General features: G+C 34.6%; 1 protein-coding gene across 1 annotated transcript; it reads right to left on the bottom strand.

Annotated features, from left to right (window-relative positions):
- Window positions 1-682: 682 nt before the first annotated feature.
- Window positions 683-3,429, bottom strand: LOC120275692 (fructose-bisphosphate aldolase 1, cytoplasmic-like). The gene is made up of 2 exons (XM_039282362.1): window positions 3,261-3,429; window positions 683-1,985 (listed from the first exon to the last, which is right to left on the bottom strand). Exons 1-2 carry the CDS (start codon window positions 3,286-3,288, stop codon window positions 937-939), a joined length of 1,077 nt encoding a protein of 358 aa, XP_039138296.1. The 5' UTR covers window positions 3,289-3,429; the 3' UTR covers window positions 683-936.
- Window positions 3,430-25,545: the final 22,116 nt, after the last annotated feature.

The following is a 25,545-nucleotide window of genomic DNA, read 5'->3' as shown; positions in this document are numbered from 1 at the left end:
CCCGATTTACTAAATATTTACTTAAAAACTTGGAAGTAAAGAGTATAGTATAGGTTTTCCAAAAGAGAGATTAAAGCTTTGCGTTAAATGATAAATCTTTCCTAATCTTTAGTTGAAGGAGTTTTAAAAACAAAAACAAAAAACCGAGGGATATAGTGTTATATGAGTCTGTGTATTTTAGATGAAAAAAACCCAAGTAGCTAAGATGAAAGAAGTTATCACACAACAACAAATTAAAAAAACATGAGTTATTTATACAGAGGATGAGTCGATGGATAAGTTACAAAGACAAACTTAATTTCGATTTAATAATTATTTATTTTAATAATATTCTAAAAATATATAAGAAGAAAGTTTGGAGTATATTTATTGAGCAGATGATTGGAGTCACACGTTAACCACTACCACTGACCTTCTCACAGGTTGCCTCAATTGTATACCACGGAAAATGTCACTGTAATGATATCTTACATAATTTCCTAACTGTACAACAGACCGCCGCAGCCCAATAACCCTTGTCTTCTTTCTATGAAGCATGTAGAGATGTCCGACCTTGGGCAGGGGCATATCATCTTTTGCCAAAAAATCTAAGAGTTGCAAATGAAAGATAACACCATTCATCTACCAAGAATAACAGGAGTTAAGCACTTCGAGTAATCCAAGATCCAGAAAATATAATAGATTGCTCGCCACCTAGCTTTAAATGTCATAAACAGGTATGGAATCTGACACTCCACGCACAGCAATAGTTTCTGTAGCAAAGATAGAATAATACCAAACCCAACAGAAGCAAAATTCCAGACCAATTAAAAGAGCAGATATTTCCGAAAGTATGGCTGCATGATGCATTTGCAGTTCCAACTTATTGACAAACTACGGAGAAAATAAACACATGACAAAACCACAAACTGAAATCCTCATTAAAGAAAAGTTGGCCTAGTATTTGTAATCCTTCTCATGGAGGCTTTCTGATGCAAGGCCTCCTTGAGCAGCATCACCCTTGTATGCCCCAAGGGTTGCCTCTGAGTTCGCCTTGCACCGAGCTAGGAAAGCAGCCTGGGCCTTCTGCACATTCTCCTCTTTGCCTTGCCATGTCTTGAGAGTGCTCTGCTGCAATGCACGTCCGAATGAAAAGGAAAGTGACCACGGCTTCTTCCCCTTGAGCTTGTTCATCGCATTCAGGTTCAAAGTGGCTTCCTCCTCACTCTGACCCCCAGAAAGGAAAACAATGGCTGGAACTGCTGCTGGGACAGTCCTCAGGAGAGCCCGCACAGTGTATTCAGCAACCACCTCAGGTGCAACCTTTGCAGCATCAGAGCCTGGAGTCACCATGTTTGGTTTCAGCAGAGTTCCTTCCAGAAGGACATGGTGATCATTGAGTGCCTTGTAGCAAGCTGCAACCACCCGCTCGGTGACATCTGCGCAGAGCTTGATGTCATGGGGACCATCAACAAGGATCTCTGGCTCCACGATAGGAACCAGGCCATTCTCCTGACAGATGATGGCATATCGTGCTAGACCATCAGCGTTCAAGTTGATCGCTAGCTGGGATGGCTCGGTGGGGCCAATCTTGAGGACAGAACGCCACTTGGCAAAGCGAGCACCGGCCTCATAATACTTAGCACAGCGTTTGCCAAGGTCATCATGGCCTTGGGTTGTAGTCTCTCCATTGGTGCCAGCAAGCTCAATGGTTCCCTTGTCTACCTTGATGCCTGGCAGAACACCAGCTTCCTTGAGGACATCAACAAATGGTTTGCCACTGGCTGTTTTCTGATAAAGGGTCTCCTCAAAGAGGATAACACCACTGATGTATTGGAGGGCCCCAGGAGTGCAGAAGAGAAGTTCACGCAGAGCACGACGATTGGACTCGACGTTCTCCACATTGATGCTGGCTAAGCGCTTGCCAATTGTACCAGTGGACTCATCAGCAGCAAGAATACCCTTGCCTGGCGTACCAATGTAAGCAGCATTGGCAATAAGTTCATCTGCAAAAGAAGGGAATTATCAGATCCACCTTGAAGACTTAGGGTCCAAGTAAAGATGAGTGCAGGGAAAATGAGAGATCTGACATACTAAATCAAATTGCCAGTTATGAATTTATTCACAGCAAGTTGGTGCACTCATGTTGCATAATATGATTCAAGACTTTATCTAAGAAAATGGGCATTCATGTTGCAAACAAACTCCAAGAATAGTTGAATAAATTAAACAGTAGTGCAGAGTATATGATCACATAAATGCAAGAGCACCGTACACAAACCAGACAGCAATCTAAATCTACTTAAGATGTTCAAGCAAATTTAGGAGCAGGCACTCAAACACCATCACACCCATGCCAAACCAGAGGAAAGACACAACATTAAAGAGTGACTATAGTTTGACAACACAGACATGCTTCTACAACTCATGCCAAACTTCCTTCTTATTGTCTATTTTCCAAATCAAAAATCAAATCAGCAAAAAATATTATTAAACAAATATTAATAGTATGAACTAGAAGCCGATTACACTAAATCAGCATATTGTATCAACCAACAGTTAAACGAAAGCATGCAGAAGATGTTCTTTCAATCAAAGGAGATTACATAAAACGAGTCATGACCAATTTTCACATATAACCACAACTCACAAAAAGAAGACATGTTGACTTTCATGCTTAACAAGAAGGACAATTGCATATAACCAAAATATAGCATGAACCAACAGAGAACAATTGATCAGAAAGTATATTTCTCAGATAACTCACAATAAGCAGAAGAAAAACATGATTTAAGCCAACAATATTGTATTCTCAATTTTGTATTCTGCAAACAATATTATATTCTTCAAATAAAAATAACAAATAAAACACAAGTTCATTTACAACGCAAAGAATTACAAAACAAAACAAAACAAAACAAAATAAAATGATCAGGCTGGTTACAGCATGTTACAAAAATATGTTTACCCACAAACATAAACGAACAAAATCTTTCCATAGATCTTTGCATAAGAATTGGGCTCACCAGTCACAATACGCAATCAAGATAGAGATCAAATCAAAAGAAATTTACCAAATCTTAATATATAAAAAAATTGATAAATTTTAGCATATTCATAAAAGATCAAAGAAAAAGAGCATCATAAACACAAGTTAAACATTAAAACAGATGATAAGATTAGATCTGTAGAAAGAAATAATACAACTTCACAAACAAAAGAAAAATTAAGATTAGATCTAGAAACAGCAGGCATCTAAACAAGAGAAACATAAAGATTACCATGGTATTTGCCGCAGTAGGCCGACATCTTGGAAAAGGAAAACGAGATGAGGCGACTGCAAAGAGAACAGGTAAGATGGGAAGAGAAGAAGATGATGGGAATCGGTATTAATAGAAAGTGATTAGGGCTTCGAGAACATCGCCGTATTGAACGCAGCCCATTGTATTCACTCACCAACCAATGTTCCGAAACAGCGCACCTATTAGCCTTTGGGTGTTTGTTTTATCAGAACAGGCGTGGCTCACCTTAAATTAAATTTTAAAATAATATCTTTAGTTATTTAACAAAAAAATAAAAATTATTTGATTTTTTTAAGTAGATATCCGTATAAAATATTTATTAATTTTTTTTATATGCTAAAATTATTACTTTTTTATAATGATTTTGACATGATAGGAATGGTTATCTCCAATCAAATTTCAAAATTGCATCGGATTATTTTTTAAAAAAAAAAAATTTATTTAAATCTTATTATAAATATATAGTGATATATTTGTTCATTTTTTTACATTCTAAAACAATATTGCAAAAGGATTTGATAGGCAAGTAGTTGAAATAAAGCTATCAGAGATTAATAGATTATCTGACAGATGAAAGAAATTCCCATTTAGAAAACTTAATTTAATTTAATTTAATTTAATTTAATTTTTTTTTTTTTGGCCTTTTAGATACAAAGTTATTAATTATCGTTTTATAATGATTTTATCAGGATAGGAGTAGCTCACCTGAAATCAAATTTTAAACAGTATCATTAACTACCGAATAAAAGATTAAATTTGATTTTATTTTTAGGTAAATATTTATATGATATATTTGTTAATCTTTATAAATAGTATAATGATAACTCACACAGATTTGATATGTAACTAATTTTATTTTAAATTAACACACTTGCCATCACAATTTTGCCCTTGCCATTGTGGTAAAAATTAAAGCTTAATTATTACTTTAAATTTAATTTTATTACTAGTTTTATTCATATATTTAATAGTCACGTGTATTGACTCAGAAATATTTTAATTTTAATTTTATTTTAATTATATCTCACTTGAAAATTGAGTTCAATTATTATTTTAAATTTGATTAAGATTTTAGATTAAGTTATTTATGGAAATTTGTTACTTTACCATATTGATTGTTGTAACAAAGCTAATGCAATAATGAAATATTATCAATAATAATATTAACTCTCAACCAAACTTCGCTATACTAAATGTCATAGACCTCCGGTTACACCTGAGTCCGTGTAGCACTTGACTCGCCCTCGACTTCAATCCATTCTAATGAGGTAGTGAGGTAAATTTTCCCCACCAAAACACAAGTAAACAAACATAGAAAGATCGCAAGTATAAAAGAGAAAAACATAATCTATTAAACGAGAAGAGTTCATACAACCGTGGCCAAGACCCTCCCAAGAGTTCTTCCGCTTATCCCTCAATATGGAATCAGAAGCCTTTTTATAGTCTATCCCAAACACAAGGGATGATTAAGGATGATCAATATCTAAGAGCTAACATGAAGTTAACAGTCATGTCAAAAGAAGCACAATAGCTCACATGCTATAGCGCCATACCCTGTTCAGTCGCCTGGACAGGTTTTGATCGCCAACCGCTTGTGCTTGTACTTAGCCCATTCGCATAAGTGCCTCTCTGTCACAACAAATCCATCCGCCCATGCCTCCTATTTATAGAATAGCACTCACCCTCCATGTGTATGCCTACCCCTCACATGCAAAATTTCGCTAAGTGTTGGCTACCAGCCTTCATCTTTGTATGTTTGCCCACACGATTCTCAGTCTAGCGCGCATCTTGCTGGCTCTTGGCCCATGGTCATGTAGGAAGCCTCTCCCCGGTCTTGATCACACGCCCTCACCCCACGAGCCCAAGCGCGCTATTCATTCGGCGTGACTGTGCTCTTGTGCACCTTAGCCTTTCTCGCCTTGTCTTGACTAAGGGCACCACAGTCTTGCGTGGCACTCGTCCACACCTAAGACAAATATACCGCTCATGATCATTTGGACATGAAATCTTGATCATCACTGAATGATCATGTCCTTGTGCACATCACATCTATGCAACTTCTTCCAACCTTGTAGAGTGAGCTTTAAGTAAACCAGGTCCCTAACTCGAAACTCAAAGGATGTCTCCCTTGGTCTGCATATTTCTTCATGTGGCGGCAACCTTGGCAAGACAATCATGAACACTCTCTATCATCTATTGGCGATTAAGAGTAAAGTGATAAGCAGGGGGTACTTTTACCCAATTTTTCACTTGGCCACCTCTAAAGGAGTAATCAACCATAAGCAAGCTCAAAAACACTCTTCTCTGTTGATGAAAACTGATGTAAATTGTAGTTGAACTAGGTGACATTAAGTAAGTCTACCTAGTTTTTTTGTGAGGCAGAGACATAGTGTCAAAAGAACTCCTTAAACAATGCATTGAGACATAGTGTCAAAAGAACTACTTGAATAATGCATTGATCTTCTCGCTTCCCAACAAACCTAACAGAGTCGTCCAAAAACACCCAGAGACATTAAGTAAGTCCAAGAGCCGTCCCAACAAACCTAACAGAGACGTCCAAGAGACATTAAGTAAGTCTACCTACATTTGCAGATGATTATCATTTGAGAACTTCAACTCAATTCCCAACAAACCTAACAGAGCCGTCCAAAAACACCCAGTGAAGCTAGCATCCCGATCCCTCACAATGTCTTCTAACACGTTAAAGTGCTTTACAACATGTCTTAAGAATGATCCAGCCGTCTTCTCAACTGAACATGTTGATGGTAAAGGAACAAAGACAACATACTTTGTGAATCTGTTTACCACAACCATGACTGAATACATCTCATTCACTTTTTGAAACCTCATATGAAGTCCATGGAAATAGAAGCCCATGGCCTCTCTGGGATCATAAGCGGCTGGACAAGGCCATCCTCTTCCCTTCTCTCTGACTTGTCTTGTTGGCACACAAAGCAAGTTTTCACATATGTCTCTATATCGTCTCCCATGTCCTACATTTGCTCCCATCCAAAATTTCCTGCCCATGGAACATCATGGTACTCTTTCAAGTGCTCTTATAGAAGATGGTCGCTCTTTGACACAAAGAGTCAAACACCCTTGGCATATAGAAGTCCATCTACAAACCAATACTTGTGTATAACATCTTTCTGGATATCTTGCACCAATTACTATAATGAGAGTCCATCTTTCTTACTTCTTTGATTTAGCTTTGCAGGTTAGTCTCTACTTAAGCCAAGGCATCCACAAACTCCATAATATGCCAGTGACTTAACGCATTGGCAACTAGGCTATGTCTCTCGGGCTTGTGTTGTTAAGTAAAATTATACTCTTGTAAAAATTCTTGCTATCTAGCTTGTGTAAAAGATAGCTTCTTTCGAGTAGCAAGTAAAGTATTGGAAATATTATCAATTTTGATAATAAACTTTGTGCCTAGGAAATAAACTTTCCATACTTCCAAGCAATGGGCCAAAGTGAGCAACTCCTGCTCATGCGTCGAGTACTATTGCTCCGCATTCTTGAGCTTTAACCTTTCAAATGCTACTAGATGGCTATTTTAAACTAGGACGCTATCAACAACCTTATATGATGCACTTGTCTGCACTTTGAAAGGCTCATCAAAGCTAGGCAATGATAAGACCGGCTCACTAGCAATGCCGGTCTTAAGTTTATTAAAAGCTAATTGTTGTCTTACCACTTAGCCCCATGGTTGATATTTACTCAACAAATCAATGATCGGTGTGACCTTTCGAGAATATTCCTCAATGAAATGGGGATAATAGTTTGCTAAACCAAGGAAATCTCGTAACTCTAAGACTTTGAATGGTGCCGACCAATCCAAGATAACAGTCATCTTAACCCAATCTATCCTGACTTCTCCCTTAGGAATGACATGCCTTAAGAACTTGATCATCTCTTACGCAAATTGGCATTTCTCCTACTTCAAATATAGCTTGTTCTCCTGGAGCCTTGATAGTCTTCAAGTGATGAATGTGATCTTCCAAGGATTCCCTAAACACCACAACATCATCAAAGTATACAACCACAAAATCATCAATATATCATAAAATAATTGATTCATTAAGTGGCAAAATGTTGCCGAAGCATTTGTTAAGCCAAATGGCATTACAAGAAATTCATAAGACCCATCACAAGTGGCACACATCATCTTGGGATCATCTTCTTCTGCAATCTGGAATTGCCAATAATCTGAGCAAAAATCTAACTCTGATAAGTAAGTGGATTTTTCCAATTGATCGAACAAGTCTTGAATAAGGGCATAGGGTACTTTTTCTTTACCATGACTTTGTTTAATGCCCGATAATCCCCACACACATCCTCTGGGAACCATCTTGCTTGCATTGGAAGAAAATTGGGGCACCAAAAGGAGCCTTAGAAGGCTGAATGAATCCATTATCAAGTAAACTAGTAAGTTGCCTTAACAACTCAACCAACTCCAAAGGAGCCATCTGATAAGGAGCACGGGCAGGGGGTTTATAGTTCAGCATCAACTCAATTTGGTGATTAATGGCCCGGTAGGGTGGGAGTTCACAGGGTAATTCCGGCGGCGGCATGACATCTAGAAATTCTTTCAAAACATCCGATACACTACTTGGAATTTCACACACCAAATCTTTTTTTTTTATTTTCAACAATACAGCAATAAAAGTAGTGTTACCAAGCTTCAACCCTTAGGCTACTTGATGGGCAGAGAGCATCACTTTCTTACCCCTTATTCTCTTTTGTAGCATCTGCCACAAAACAAAGGTTTTTACAAATCTACTTCAAGTGGACAGTTTCACCCCTTGGCTTGAAAGGTAGCCCTTCTCATTCTCTTCTTTATGTGCCACTGACCTTGAATGGCAAGGAAGTCCATGCCATGGTGGACATTGGAGCGACTCATAATTTCATTCGAGAGGAGGCAAGAATTCTTGCCACCTCGCTTACCTCGGAGACAACTTCTTTATCATCCATGATGAGCAAGACACCTAAGTGAGGAACAATGGTAGTCTTGATGGTCTTCAAAAAGTCCATCCCGAAAATCAATTCAAAATCATCCAACGAGACAGGTAACATATCTTCCTTCCCATGTCAATCACCAAGTTTAGTTGCCACATCTAAAACCTTGCCTACTATAGGCTGAGCTTGAGAATTGATAGCTATAGCCTATTTAGGGCTTGTTTGGATTAGCTTTTGGAAAACCCAGAAGTGCTTTTTTATAAGTTAACCACTTTTGGGTTTAGAAAAAGTTGTTTGTATTGGCTTTTCTGCAAAAGCAGAAGCAAATAAAAAAGATAAGAAAATGTTTTTTTCAGAAGCTAGTCATGTGGTGCTTTTGGAAAAAGCACTTGTGAGAAGCTATTTTAAGGTTATAAAAGTACTTCTAGATTAACTTATCCAAATATAAAATATAGAGAAACACTTTAACTTAGTCCGAGAATCACTTTTTTCTAAAAGTCCTTCTACTAAGCTTAAAAAGAAGCACTCTTTTTGTATGTAAACCCAAACAAGGCCCTAGTATAAGTCCAGAAGCTAAGTCCCAACCGAGAGGTTGTCGCTTCATTAATGAAGTTGTGTGTCACCCCGATATCTACCATTCCTTGCATGGCCTTGCCATTCAAAGTTAGTTCCACATGGAGAAGAGAAGTGGATGCATTACCTTTAATGGCTTTAAAGATCCCCAACAACTACAAGGGATTCACTTTTATCGGGGCCTTTGAATCACTTCCCATCTCAATAACAAATGCGGCTAATTTCTTATGCCATGGGCAATCCCGAGCCCATGTGCGAAGTTGTTCGAGCCACCCATGTAGTGTTTCGAGGCAAGAATTGTCCCCGCAATTCCTTCTTCAACTTAACCCATAAAATGAAGGTTGTTTGGCCTGCTCGAGCATCATTTTCCTACCTAGTTCACCACCACCAAAGCTTGGCATTACCAATTAAATACATGCCGACCAGGGGTACTTGCTCAAATTTTGGTACCTTTATAGCTTTGAAGTATTGATCCACATCCTAAAAGAAGTTCATTAATATTTTAGCATTTTGAGCAACATCAAATGGATATTGTTCCAGCATCTTCGCACACAAGTAACCCTCCGGCATGTTTGTTAGTTTAATGGGCAAAAATTAAAATAATTACAATAATAAATGTAAAATAACATTTTTGCTCATTAAACTAATAATTAATTAAAATGAGATATTTAATGTGAATATTTAATTATAATAATTATTTTTAATAATAATATTCAAAATATTCTTTAGATAAAAAATTTAGATATCATTAATCAGATTTTTGTGTATCAAGAGTATAAAAATAATTGTCACATTTCCCTCTTAAATTTCATTCTGATTCCTATTCCTAATGTATTGATCAGTAAAAAAACTTAATAAGTTACGCTATTGATCGAGGAAAATCCCACTTAATAAAATTTATTCAAATTTTAGTTATTTATTTATTTATTTATTTATTATCCTTTTGAAATATAAAGTTATTTATTATATTTTTATAATAAATTTCATATTATATTTCTTTTTGAATTAACAATATAGCCAATTCATTGTGATCTTTTCCAAGATATTGTTAATCTAATATAAGCGTTTACTAATTTCAATTTTGGAAATCTTGTTCTAGATGAAGCAATAGTTACGGAAACCGTTAACATTACTCTACAGGCAAGGGATGTATTTGGAAAAGAATTATGAATTTTTTTATTTAATTATGTCAATCAAGGTATTATCTTTACATGTAAGATTTCTCTTAATACTTAAAATTGAAAAAATAATTGTAAACCATCAATGTCAGAGTAATTATCATGTTCTAAGGAACAATAAAAATTATTGTATTTTTTTTTTAAATATCATTTGTTGAATGACTTCAATTTTTTACTATAACGTACGAAACCAAAAAATTTCTTCATATATTTTAAATTATTTAAATATACTTTGAAGTGAAAAATAGCATTGTCAACTATATAAAAGAGAAGATTTTTCAAGAATCTTTATCACTTGTTATTAATACTATTACCAAATTTTTTCTTTCTTCACAAGAGGTGTTTATTATGAAATTGAAGTTCTGTTAATGTCAAATGAAATTTCTTTAATAGAACTCAAAACATTTGCAAATCCTTCTTTATCTTTTGAAGAAAAAAGGGAAAGAAAGCCTTATAGTTAATCTATAACAACAACAATGCTCTTTTTATTGCAAATTTTTGCTAATTGAATCAAAAGCAAATAGTATATCATATTTAATAGTCATGCCCAATAAATACTAAAAATTTTCAAGCTCATATATTGTTAAACCATTAGCTTCATTTTTAATTTATGGGTCTTCATTAACTTCTACTAATTTCAATTAAGTGTTTTTTATTTGTGGAGTTAGAAATTTTATAGCTTTAACATTTTTAATGGCTTTCTCAACTTGTTTGATACAATGGTTTAAGAGTTAGATTGTGTATAATAACTTTTTTAAATTTTCCACCCTTTAGTAGAAGAAGAAAATAATGATTAAATAAGTTGTACTAGACCCAAAAACAATACATCATTAGTATATAATACCAAATTCTGATTACGACAACCACATGATATAAAATGATTTAGGATTATATAAAAAAAAAAAAAGTCCCTTTTGCATTCCTTGGTTGTTTTCTTTCATATTTGATCTATTATTATATCCTTTCTCATGCCCTAGGCCTAACCTCGTAGACTCAGATCTTTGATAAACAACCACATGCGTATTTGGTGAGAACCAATAGGACTATGACACTTCACAATATGTCCCAAAATTTTAAGAATAAAAATCTAATATTGCAAATAACAATTTGTAACAATAAACAACATATAAAGTCATACAATAATAATAAAATTTCAAGTTAAATAAGTGCAAAAAATTAGAAACACTTCTAAGCCTATTTTTAGAATGGACATCACCTAACACAATCCAACTTAGCTAATTCACAATCACTGAACCCTAATTTGAAAATTTTAACAATACTATTATGAGCTTGATAGTCAAGTAAGCAATCAAGTAAAACAATTGCAATCATATAAAGTTTTACAAGTACAAGTAGAATCCATAAAATAATTTTTTTCCCCAGTATTTCAGGATATATATATATATATACAAAAGAAAAAGTTAGATGCCAAAGGTTCAGATAAAGCCAGAAAATAATAGTTATAAAACAAATCTCGTAACAAGAATAATTCAACCAAACTCAGAAGTTTTAGAATATAACATTTATGAAAATATATATCTCTCAAACTTAACATCCATTTATTTTACCTCATGGAACTCAAATCAAAATATCAAACCTATTTATTTTATATCAGTGGTCCAAGTTAAAATATTAGAGACCATTTATTTTATCTCATTTGCCTAAGTAGAATATAATAAGTTGTTACTTTTCATTGACGATTTACTAGGAAATTGTAATATTAATTATTGAAAGTTCATATCGGCATAGCCAATATTGATCCTTATAAAACAGGTTAGTACATAATTAATTTTGAGAATAAAATGCTCATAACAAAAATATTTTTGAGGGTTGAAGTCCAGATGTGTTAATATGTTAAATAACTTTATGGTAATAGTCATAGAAATAACCATGTAAAGTTTTCTTGTATAAAATTGAAAAATATATACCATAATTATAGTACAAAGATTTCCATATTTTTATTAGAGCAAAATGATACACACCAACACATATAAATAAAAACTACATAAGCAAAGTAAAAACAACAAAAATCCAATTATTTTCAAAATAAATAAATAAATTGATAACAAATGCATAAAATTTTATAGTTAATTATTCATTAATTTATGTGTTACCGACAAATCCCATACTCTGGCTCCACAGTCAAATAATAATATGAACCTTTTTTAAAATGCCTAAAAATAACATAAAATCAACTCTAGCTTGCTTTAGAACATTCTTAATATTACAATCCATATATGCGCTATTTCTATGTCTATATTGCTTACGGTCATAGCTTTAATCGACCCCTTGATCACACCATGCGGCGCTTGACATGCACTGAGCGACAAGCCAACACTACACCAAAGTAGGGCTTCTGCGGCGTTTATTTAGTGGCGCTTTTAAAAAACCCCGCCACTATTTTTACTGTAGCGGCGTTTATTATAAATGAACGCCGCCATATTCTTTCTGGGGTTTACATAATTTTTGCTTGGAAAAAGATTTACATTAGCGGCGTTTATTTTAATAAACGCCGGTATTATAGAGGCGTTTATTCAAATAAACGCCGCCAAATTATTTCGGGAAATTAGGATGAATTAAAATTCAAAAATATAATTTTTCGTAGCGGCGTTTATAATAATAAGCGCCGCCACGTGTGTTTATTTAGTGGCGCGTAAATAATAATCGCCGGTAAAGTAATTAATGGACTTTGAGAATTTAACATGTGGAAAATATATATTTAATTTACCGGCGTTTATTAAAATAAACGCCGGTATATTAAATGAATATGGCGGCGTTTTAGGAATGAATGCTGGTAAAATTATTGGCGAGATCGGGGATAAAATTATCCGTTAAAATAAAATTTATATAACGGCGTTTATTGTAATAAACGCCGGTAAAGTTTAATGAAAAGATTAAAACTTTGCCAGTTTCCTTTCGATTTCTCTCCCCCGTTTCTTCTTTTGATTTCCCTGCGCGCTGTTCTCTTTTTGCCAGTCTTCTTTGACTTCTTGCGCACAATTGAAGCTGTCGAGTTCGTAAGGTGATTTAGTGTTGTTGATTTAGGTTTTTTTTTGGGTGTTTTCTTGTTTTAGGTTTTGGTGGTTCATTGGGATTTTGTTAGGGTTTTGAAGAAGGCCGCCGCCGCCGCGAGTACCGTTGGAGCTACCGGAATCGCTGAACACTGATGAGCTTCGTCTTCATTGGAAAAACGGCATGATTTTTCTTTTTTATTATCGTCTTGTGTGGTTCTTGGGAATTATCGGATGTATGGATGAATCTCGATGCTCTTCTTTGGAACAGGGCTTGGAGACCAGTACGGTGTAAGCAGTTGACTGAGCTTTTGAAGGATTGGACGGGATCGCTTGGGTATTGCATGTATGGGTTCTTTGTTTTGTTTTTTTTAATTTTGTGAACATTAGAGAGTAGAGATCATGATTTGTAGATCATTAGCTTACTGAAATGTGAAGTTTTGTTTGACAATTAAAGGAATAAACTGGAAATTTCCATGCTTGTTTAACATTTGTTAGGAAGCACCATGCTTTTGATCACCATTTTAGCAAGTACTCCAACATCATGCTAGTTTACTCATTTAGATGTTTGAGATACAGATATCAAACATGTTTAGTGTTTCAAAATGGTGTTTGTTTGTGTGTTTTACTGGTCTTGACTCTTTTCTTGGAAATATAAACTTTTGTTATTTGATTTGTGCTGGTTTAGAGGTTTGTTTTAATCAACAACTGTGATATTTTTGTTCTTTTAGCAACATCTGGTAGGTATGGACCATATAATTATTTCTGTTGTAACATTGATGTGGTTGCTTCTGATTGAATATGGAAAACCTTTGTGTGTATAATTTGAAATTTTAGTTTTTGTGGAGTGCTAGGAGTTGATTTTAGCAAATCATTCAGTTGTGGCTTTTTAATATAATTCTTTTCATCATTTGAGAAGATCAACTTGAGAAATATACCAGAATACAACAAAGAGTTGTGGAGATGATTTGATTAGCATGATAGGAAATAATCTTGATGCGTGAGCATCAAATTTTAATTTAATTATTTTCTTATATAGTTTGCATGTCATTTCAGAAGATTAGATTGAGATTTCAACCAATATAAAACAAATAGGTGTCATGATTAAGAACAAACCTTGATACACAGGGACCTAACATTTCCATTAAGTTCTTTTCTTCATATAGTTTTTGGCTGGTTATGTGGAACAATTAGCTTAAGAATTCCACCTAAATAACAATTGCATGTTATGATGCTTTTATTAATTCAAAGGGAAGATGGAACAATTAGGGTTTGAATGACATGAACAAAACTTGATACACAACATATGGTAAATTTTTTATTGGTTCATATAATTTTTCAAATCGATCAACTATTCCTCCTTGTATTATTTTTTTAGATTGGTCGAAATTTTTTCTACAATATGGACAAGCCATCATCACTTATACATTCACTAAATACCTAATCATGTTTTAAAAGAGTTAAATCTTTAATCTCTGATATGCGAAATAAACTCATTACTATTGGGTTATTGCGCTGGTGGTGCATGGTCATATTTTCATTTTTATTGTTTAGTTTGTTAGCATTTTTATTTCTTATATTTTATTAGTATTTTTTTTATATAAACTATTTGTTGTTATGTTTAGTATTCATTGAAATATCTCACTAAGTCTAATGGCAACCAAAAAAAGGTCCAATCTCTAGAATATGTCCACACAAACCCGATTTGATTGACAAGACTTTAAAAAACAATCTTTTTAACTTTTTGTAGATTTTTAGAAAAATTCAGACATTATTCATCTAATCTATAATCAATGTTACTTCCCTCTAGAATCTATATACTAAATTTTTCCTCAGATCTCGCAACAAAGTCATGGAAATCAAAGATTTTGCCTCGTGAAATTAGAGTGAGTTAGGAGTAATTAGTCACCCGACCAAGTTACTCTTTTTCTTTTTTTGTAGTTTGTCGGCAAAAATAGAATATGTAGTTCCCCTAAAAGGCGAACATGGACTCCTCAAAAATCCCTTCAAAGACTAGATCATTTTATCATTTATTTATAATACGTTGCATGGTTTCTAACTACAATTAATTAGGTGAGCGGATGATTCAATGTCGTCTAGAAAAATCAAAAATCCCAAAGTCGGCTTTGGAAGTTAATTCTAGAGAAGCTGGAAGCAAGAACAAATTAACATGTGAAACATGTATGATCATCATAGTGATCTCTTTTATCTTTAAAAATTTATGTTACAAAAGGACGCATTATGGAATAATTGTAATTTTCTTCATCATTAAAACTTCATTCCAATAAACTAGTGCTTGGAAAAGGAATGATGTTCCCTTCTCACTTATGAGTCATGTGAATTATTCCCTTCTTTGTTAGCTTATGTTTTACATAGTTTCACCTTGATTTATAAGACCTAATGTGTTTACATCGATTAAATAATAGCGACGAAGTAAAAATGAATGATTGTTTCACCTTGATGTATATCTTAATGTGTTAAGGCGAAATATGCTTTAATTTAGAATATTGTGAATAATTTTTTAATATATTAAGCAGAAATGGATAAGAGTTGGATGCGTAAGTCACGATTGAGTCAAGAATATGAAGATGGAGTCGAACAATTCCTCAATTTTGCATTTGCCAACTCAAATGAAGATGATAGGATCATTTGCCCATGCATAAAGTGTGTGAATATCCATTGGCAAACACGTGAAACAGTGCTTGAACATTTAGTTTGTGATGGCATTGTACAAGGTTACACATGTTGGTTTTTTCATGGAGAGCGTGTACCGTCACCTATCCATGAGCCAACAAACACATTTACAGCTCCATCAAGTTCCAATCCTCACTTCCAAACTTCTCGTGCAAGACCAGATAGTTTGGAAGAATTATTGCGGGATGCTTTCAACATCCATCAAGTTGATAACGAGGGCCTACCATCTACTGCTGATGAATTCAACGTTGAGGTGAATGATGGAGGTGAAGCTCCTATAGAAGTTGATGAACAGCCTTCTAAAGAAGCGGCAAAGTTTTACAAGTTGCTTGAAGATATGAACGACAAACATTATGAGGGATCGCAGCATTCTAGATTGTATTTTTGCATTTGACTTTTCCACTTGAAATGCATGTGCGGGATGACTGCTAAAGGCCTTGACCACTTGATTGAATTTTTAAAAGAATTTTTTCCCTCAGCGGCTATTCCTGAAAGTAGTCGTGAGTCGAAGAAAATTATTAAGGATTTGGGTCTAGGGTATGAAAAAATTCATAGTTGTCCAAATGACTGCATGATATATTGGGAGCATAATGAAGTTCAGCAATCTTGTCATATTTGTGGTCGTTCTCGCTGGGTGTCCACTGATTCTGGTGAACGTTTGAATGAAGACAATGAAGTGGTCCACAAGAGACCGCGAAGGTTTTACGGTATTTTTCCATTAATACCACGACTGCAGAGACTTTTCATGTCGACTAGGACTTCTGCTGATATGATCTGGCATGCTAATGGTCGGCCCAATGATGGACTGTTACTGACACCCTCACGATGCCGAGGCATGGAAATCATTTGATGCAAGATATCCTGACTTCGCTTGTGATCCTAGAAATGTGAGGCTTGGTATTTCTTCGGATGGGTTTAACCCATTCAAATTATTAAGTACTTCTTACAGCACTTGGCCAGTGGTGTTGATCCCTTATAACTTGACACCGTGGATTGGGATGAAACAAACTTCTTTTCTTTTGTCAATGATTATTCCTGGGGACAAAGGGCCTGGAAATGATATTGACATATACTTACAACCTCTTATTAAAGAGTTAAAGCAATTATGGGTTGGTGTAGAGACATATGATGCATCTGTAAGGAGAAATTTCAATATGCGGGCTGCCTTGTTATGGACTATTAATGATTTCCCTGCTTACGCAAATTTATCAGGTTGGAGCTCTAAAGGGAAATATGCTTGTCCTTGTTGTGCTGCGGAAACTTCATCACAATGGTTAACTAATGGCCAGAAGTTTTGTTATATGGCACATCGGCGATGGCTAGAACATAATCATCCATACGGATCTCGTAAAACATCTGTTTGATGGTAATGTAGAGATGCGTCGAGCTCCTTCGCCATTACTCGGATATGATATTTTATTAATGTTGAAAGAGATGCAATTTTTCTTATGGAAAAGCATGGCAAAAAGCAAAAATAAAAAAATCAAACAATAATAACTCTTCAAGAAAAAGACCACTGCAATTATCCAATATTGACTTGATATCGATGATGATGAAATACGTGAAGAGGAATCAACTCAAGCAAGTTTGTGGAAGAAGAGAAGCATATTCTTTTGATTTACCATATTGGCAAAGACAACCTACTTCGCCACAACTTGGATGTTATGCACATTGAGAAGAATGTTTGTGAAAAATATTGTTGGAACAATTCTTAATGTTGATGGGAAGTCAAAAAGATAATCTAAAAATGCGACTTGATTTGGTTGACATGGGAATTCGTCGAGAGCTTCATCCTCAATATCTTCCCAATGGCAAAACAAGACTACCACCGGCTTCTTTCTCCATGACAAAAAAAGAAAAAGACCTATTTTGTCAAGTCTTGAAGACTATAAAAAGTCCCGTGATGCTTACTCTTCGAATATATCAAAATGTGTAAATCGAAGGAGCGAAAAACTTCAGTCTTTTAAAAATCACATGATTATCACATATTGTCGCATGATTTGCTTCCAATTGCTTTGAGGTCATCCATGTCAAAGCAAGTGACTCACGCCATTTCGTAGCTTTGTAACATATTCAAAAATTATTTGCGGTAAAGTTCTTAAGGTGGAAGATCTTGACAACCTTCAATATCGAAAGCAAAGAATAGCTTTGTGTCACTTAGAAAAAAATTTTTCCCACCCTGCATTCTTTCACTCGTAATGGTGCACTTGGTTGTTCATCTACCAATGGAGGCCAAAAATCGGTGGACTCGTGTACTATCGATGGATGTATCCAATCGAGAGGTATTATTTTTGGTAAAACATCAATTTATTATAATGTCTTGTCGACAAACTTCTATAGGTTAACAATCGCAGCAATTTCGCTGTAGGTTTTTGCTCGAGTTAAAAATCCTATGTGCGGAATAAACGATATCTCTGAAGGATCTATTGTCAAGGATTTCTAGCAGAAGAATGTGTCACTTTTTGTTCTAGGTATTTGGTTGATGTTGAAACAATATTTGATAGACCTGGGAGAAATTTAACACAAGTGCACCATGAGCTACTTGTAAAGTCGTATTTATTTGAAAGTGGTGGAGAACCAATAGGGAAAGTTGAAGTGGCACGCTTAGATGATAGATCATGGGCACAAGCACATCGTTATGTGTTATTCCACTATAAAGCTATTGACTCACTCCAAAATGTAAGTTAAACACTTCACATTTCTTATTTGGTGTGTTGGTGTGTTGGAAGTTTTTTTAACATTTTTTTATCATTACTTGTAGTGAGTATAGAAATATCTTGAAAGATCAAACAAGAGGTCGACGCTCAAAATGCTCGTGATCTCGATAGGAAATTTACCAAAACTTTTCATGAATGGTTGGGAGAAACGGTAAAGCAACTAGAAAAATCTTAGTCTCTTGAACAATTCTCTATTAAGAATTTTTTTATAATTGCATTCATGTAACTCGTATAGGGTTTCTCATGGGAAAAATGTGTCGAAGAAATAAAAATTTCTATGCTAAGGTCCAAATAGGATTGTCAAGAGATATAAAGGACTCGTCATTAATGGATTTCGATTCCATACTAAATCTCGAGAAAGATTTAGGCTAACTCAAAAATTCTGGGTGTCTTGTTACTTCTTCTACTATGAGCTACGCCAAGGTTAGGGATGCAAATCCATTGGAAGGAAATGTTGACTACTATGGTGTGCTAAATGATATAATTGAGTTAGACTACTTTAACAAGTTCAAGGTTGTGTTATTTCGATGTGATTGGGCTGATGTGAATAATAGTAGGGGGCTCAAGAAAGATAGATATGGGTTTACAATGGTCAACTTCTCTTGAACGATTCACACCGCAAACATATCCTCGATGAGCCTTATGTGTTCTCATCACAAGTAAAGCAAGTTTTCTATTCCGAGGATCCAAAAGAACCCGGTTGGTTTGTTGTGATACGTAATCAACCAAGAGAAGTGTACGACATGGGTGATGAAATAATAGATGATGGACCCCGGACTGAATGTTTCCTTCCTCTCATGAGAGTATCTTCAATGATAATGATGAGGGTCAATGGGCCCGTGAAGATGTTGACGAGGACATTTATGACTTTTTGACTCTTAGCAATGTCTTATACTAATTGTATTGACTTTTTCTTTATTTTTTTAAGGTAAGCTATATCTTGTTTCTAATGTCTTCTTCACATCTTGTTTGTAATTTATCACTAGATAACTAAATCCATTCATTCTATCGCCAAAAAAAGTCAACCATTATGTTTTACAAAATTGTTTACAAGTGGCATATTTGATTGATAACTATTTCTGCATCTATAAGTCCATCACAAAGAAATACCGCTACTTTAGCTAATTTGGTGAATGTAGTTTATTATAGCCCCGTACCATGCAATTAGATTGTTTTTATTCGGGTTCTGCTTTTTAATTTCCTTTGCCATATGTTGATTCTCATTCTTTTAAGTAACTTGCTTTCATTCCTCACCCATTTATCGCTTATATGCGTGGCATCCTAAGAATTACTCGCTCGGTTCCATCTTCCATGAACAAGGACCTCCGTGTTAACAAAGTTGAGCAGTGAAAGTTCCTTAGAAAAAAATATAGCATAAGTACTTTTAGTGAATATGGTTTATCATAGCCAAGGCATGTATTTAGATTGTGATTTTTTTCCCTGGCTCTATTTCTAATTTCCTTTGCCACATATTGATGCTTATTCTCTCAAGGAACCGGACTTCATGCATGCCACATTTATCGCTTATCTCAGTAGGTATAGCTCATAATTGAATCTGCCGACAGAAAGAGCAAGTCGGGAAAAGAAAGCTAGATCCACCAGTGCCAATAAGAATAGAGTTTCCTGGTGAGGCATTTTTCCATTTATACACCAGGTCATTGATGGTTCTTTATTCATAGGTTATGATTTCAACATTTGAGTTTAACTTGCATAATTTACAGTGTATAAATTCAATATCCGATCGATAGATGGGCGGGTTTCGATTTTCAATGATGGATGGCTTTTATATGTAAGATTATTTTAAAAAAAAAACTGATGTTAAAAAAGAATCAATTTCATCAAAATTCATGTTTATTGATCATTTTCTTTCTTTAATCATCTCCATTAGATCAACTAAATGTGGTGTTGTGAGTCATGTACATGAAAATATCTTCAATACAAAGCTAGAATAATGTAATCTTGGTTTTTGGTTGCATAACCCCTAAAAAATGTGTAATATTGCTAATACACAACTGTGGTATATTTCAGTTTATACACCAAATCACTGACGGTTCTTTAATCATTGATTGAAATTATAACATGAGATTTTAACTTGCCTCTCTTGCATCTAGTAAATACAGTATACTGATCAATAGATGCACAGCTTCCTACACCACTCCATTTGTTAACTGCCTTTTATGGTCGCAGCTATTTGTTATTTCAGAGAGTTCTAAAACCTATGTAGCATTGCCAAGTGGGGAAAAACAAGCACAAGCCACTGACAATTCTTTTATTTTTTTCTATGCACTATCATAAGTAAGTCCCCACTATCTCGCAAAAATTGGCATTCATCTCTATAATTAAGTCTTTTTTTAGCTTGTAAGATTGTCCTATAATTGTAAATTTAGGTAATTTTCCTGCTTTGCCCAACATAAGAATCTTTTATTTTGTTTGTCGAGCAACCAAGATTTGATCAATGGTCTTGTTCCTTTATTGGATTGGAATTATAACTTGTCTAGTTCTTATATTCTTCTCGAAGATGACAAAGTTTTTTTCTACTTCATTAGCACAACGTAAATCCTTTCTTTTGGAACCAAGAACACCATAGAGCACAAAATGAATTATTTTCCTAATGTAATTAGAATTAGGTGCACAAGTATTAGTTTCCGGTAGAATACATTTTTACAATGCCGTATATTTTGTGCAAAGCAGTAATGTGGTAGCTGGATTTTGTATTCTATATATTTGTATTTTTGTACTTTCGAAAAAAATTGCAAGAGATCCCTTGCATCATTGGTTCTTGTTCTCTTGATGAACACTTGAGAAACCTAGTTGTTGATTCAACAGATGGCATTTAACCAATAACTTTAGGACTATCGCATCTATTGCTCGTTGTTTATAAAGTTCAATTCATCTCTGTTCTTCAAGTAGAGTATCTTATTTCTTATATATGTGCCATTTTTGTGAAATGCTCACGATCAACATTATCACTTTTGAAAAGTAGGTGGAAATCATCATCTCTTGTTTAGAAGCCTTCTTTTTTAATCTCATTTCTTTTCTTTCTTTTTTTATATGTTGTTGTGCAAGATTTGGTTTATTAGATATAAGGAATATAAGCAAAGAAACAATAACATATGATTTATGTGTCTTCTTTTTGTTCCGTGGTTATCAAGTAACAATAATGTATTTCATCATTTCGTGAGTGGATCATATATGCTCTTGTCGGGACTTTTGGTAATGAATGACATTTCAATCTTTAGAGATTAATGGCCAAATTCTGGTTTAAATTTGGTTATTTATCAACTTCTCTTTGTGGTCACAATGCTTGAACTCGCCGAATTCGACAAAAATTATAGGGAACATGATGAGCACTATCTGATAATACTACCGTTGGACATGTGAGGCTCTTGATCTATATAGTTCATTCTGCTCATCGAGTTTCTATGATATGCATGGTTTCCGACTAAAAATTATCTATATGCTTGCGCTGATTGCTAATTGTGTTTGTAAAGCATCAACCTGTTGTTGCAATGAAGAGATGGCGCCAACACAGCCCATAGACGGGATCTCGAACCCTCGTGATTCACCTCGATACACTAAGTCTGCTCATCACTCACTCCGGTGTTGCACCGGGAGTTCCCTGCGTAAGTCACATACACTCTTTAATTATGCAGCTTTCTATCATACTTCGTGGAATTCATTTTTAAAATGTGAGTGCATGTTCATCTAGGTTCATATCAATATTCTCTCATGCTCGCTTTGGTTTTTTGATGGAGATGCGAAAATTTAGACAAGAGAAAGGACAAAAATTTTTAGTTTGTTGTTTCACTCGATCCCAACATGAACTCCCATGTGCCTTCAAGGTCTTCGACTCTTCACATGTTCAGTTCCCATCGCTTATGATATGTGACATTTGACTGCACGGCTACCCAATCACCTAAAATCTCAATTATTAATATCCATAACTCAAACTTCAAAGAAAAAAAAATTGCAAAAACTTTGCAACAATGTGATTTCCAAGTGTGTGTATTTATCCTTAGATTGATAGAGTACGTAGTCTATACTCGCACCTTTTTAGAGTAGTAAACAGAGACTTTTTAGAGGAATGCTTCCTCATTGTTCTTGTTCTTTTAGTCAAGGCTTTTAAGTAAGTTCACATTACCAAGAGAGAGAACAAGGATGAATTGAATTAGCTTAGAAATTGATAAATTCTCATTTTATCAAGTTTTAGGTTGCACTAAGGTTAGATCAAGTTTTCTAGAGATAGATAGAAAGAGAGTTTCAACTAAGCTTACAAAGTCAAGAAAGAGACCAAGAATTCAGTGAACTAAGAGTCTAGTAACACATTGATGATTCTCATTACATCATGTTCAAGAGAAAAAAATAGTAAGATGGACAATTCAATGAACTAAGATACTAAGGTAGTTAGTTTACCCCAGCAAGAGCTTGTTAACATTACTAGCACCAAAGACCTTATGCACACTAGCAAACTTGTGAGGCCGGGTCACCGAAAGTATGGTGCAAACACACGCCCTCAAGACACCGCCGGGCAAGAAGCATTTTGCATGCACGCACACCCGGGCGACCCTCCTCCCCCGCCTCTTCCCTACCACCTCCTCATCACCACCAAGTGTATTTTTTTTTCATATATAAAACATATGTCATTTGATCATACTTTTTATAGCAATATATTTTTTTTTTATAGTAGATTGAATCAATCAAATATGTGTGTGTGCGTGTATATAAATAATTATCTATGCTTATTTGGCTAGATTATTTTGAGATAAAAAATTGTGAACTTGGAATCCTAATCTATTTACTAGCCTTTGGAAATTTCTGAAAGTCAAAGCTACCATGTTTTAAATTACACATGTTTGTTGCTAGTGTATGTATTTATTTGCCAAGTTCGATGAATAAAATGAGATGGATAAAACAACTAAAATAAAATATAAAAAATTATTTCTATGCTAATGCTTGTCATTAAAATTATTCGTAATCTTATCAGAGCCTTTGGGATTTGTGTTAGTGCGTATGTCTTCATTAAATAACAATCTAAAGCATGGTTCATGAACAGGATTAGTGGCACATGCTTCTTTCCTTTAGTAGCAGACAGGAAATCTTCTCCATGATATTGTTCACTTAATCATCTTTACATTCAGATGAATCCTAACTCGCATCATTTTGAATGTTGTGATCGTTAAATTATTATCATTCCGAGCATGTCCTTCTTCTCGTTGTTCTTAAACTTCGATGTCCTTACGAAAAATGACATGCTTAAATTGTCGCTATTTTATTGTAGAACTTGATTAATTTAGAACCTCCGAGAACATGTCTTGCTTTTTATTTATTTTATTTATTTTTGTTCCACTAGACAAGAACTTCCATGTATGGGAGATTCATTCAAAAACAATAACATGTCTTTTGTTTATATGATGCGTATAAGAGAAAAATATACCGAAATTAAAAATTGAACAAAATGAAAATGGTCGTGTCGAACCCTCGCTCCAACTAATGCTCCAAATAATGGTAGTGGTGTGACGATGGTGTGGGTGCTAGAATGAGCAACACCAACAACTCCAACTCGAAGACTCTTATTGGTTCTACTAGATCCGCTCCATCACTTCATGTTACTCCTCATTGCTCGATCACATCATCTTCACCGATTCAAATCACAATGAACAAGTGCCAAACCAAAATAATAGTACCAGATTAGAGAACGTGCTCTGCAGCTAGTGAAGCGTAAAAAATTTAAATGCAGTGTCTGCTTTCATATCTTGAAACTTAATCATAATTTATTATATTTGTGTTAATATTCTTATGTTATACTAATATGTAGTTGATAGAAATGGACAACAAAAAGAAAAGAGGTCGAACTACTTTGAAAGACTTGTGGTCATTACCACCGTAAGAGAGGATTGTGGTGAGTGCAAAATCATTTGGGACAACCAATCGGGGCCTAAGCGTTAACCATCGGGCCGGATTTCTGGCATGCTTGTCTCGAACCAGCCAACAAATTGGCATCCATTATGAGAGTTGGCATAAAAGTGCCAAAAAAACATTGAAGGATGAATTGTTCAAATTTATTGAGGTAAACCCACATAATTGAATTATTCAAATGTTATTTCTATAAATATAAAACATCAAGTTACATTGATAAACAAAATTGTTTATAATGTCTTCAACTAGTTACGATTTGCACTTGAGATTTCAAAAAGAGTATGTGCTCAAGTCATCGGGGAAGAAATGGAGAGATTATAAGCATGATTTGAAAAAGCGCTATTTCAAACGAGAAGATGGTATGCAAGTGAACAAAGATAAACATCCAAATGCAACCATTAGATGGCAGTGGGAACAATTAGTCGATTATTGGTATTCAAATAAAGGAGAGGTATGAATATGTATTTTACTTATTTTACTAAAATTGTAATATCTTTCTTATTTCTAAGTTACTATACATGTCATTATGTAGGATTCGTAGAAGACTTGGAGGTTGCTAGCGTAAAACAACAAAAAAATATACTCATACCTCCGATCAAAAGAGCTTTGCTAGAAAGGAAAAAGGAAATGGTAGGCAAATATATATTAAGAATTAAATTGTAGGTGGAATTAAAAATGTTGTTGTTTTTACTTTCGCTTTGTATTTTAATGATGTCTTCAAGTTTATCTCTTGATGTTTGTGATTCAAACAATGGTTTAAACACTTGTAGGAGGTTCACAATGGAAGAAAAAGTAGGACGGCTCGAATTTTTAAAGCAACTCACACTAAAAAAAGGATGGTTCTCACATGAATGTGGAAACCGAACAAATTATGGTAATAATTATGTCTTAAGTATTCCTTTATTTTGTAATTTGGGCACAATATAAGACTACTTTTAGAATAAATTTTTCAATATATACAAAGTTAAAGCAAAACTGAGAAGAATGAATGTGAAACAAAGGGATGAGGATATGCAGATTGTTGAAACTGAAATTCTGACACAAGTTATTGGAAAAGAACGATGTGGGCGAGTAAGAGGGCTTGGATTGGGTCCAACACTCAAAACTTATTATGTACGACTCAGCGTAACTTCTACTACCCTCAAGCGCCCAATCAAGTGAGTTTGTTGAGCGGTTTAATCAAATGGAACAACAAATGCAACAATTGAAAGAGGAG

This window comes from Dioscorea cayenensis, chromosome 14 (assembly GCF_009730915.1).
Source record: "Dioscorea cayenensis subsp. rotundata cultivar TDr96_F1 chromosome 14, TDr96_F1_v2_PseudoChromosome.rev07_lg8_w22 25.fasta, whole genome shotgun sequence".
Lineage (NCBI taxonomy): Eukaryota > Viridiplantae > Streptophyta > Magnoliopsida > Dioscoreales > Dioscoreaceae > Dioscorea > Dioscorea cayenensis.
The sequence above is the reverse complement of the archived record's forward strand: the minus strand, read 5'-3'. Positions and strand labels throughout refer to the sequence as shown.

What these genes read in the sequence shown, in the direction of transcription:
- LOC120275692 (XM_039282362.1), bottom strand. Translation starts at nt 3,288, where the DNA reads ATGTCGGCCTACTGCGGCAAATACCATG. An exon ending in CTACTGCGGCAAATACCATG is followed by an intron (nt 1,986 to 3,260) that starts GTAATCTTTATG and finishes CTTCTTTTGCAG; the next exon opens with ATGAACTTATTGCCAATGCT.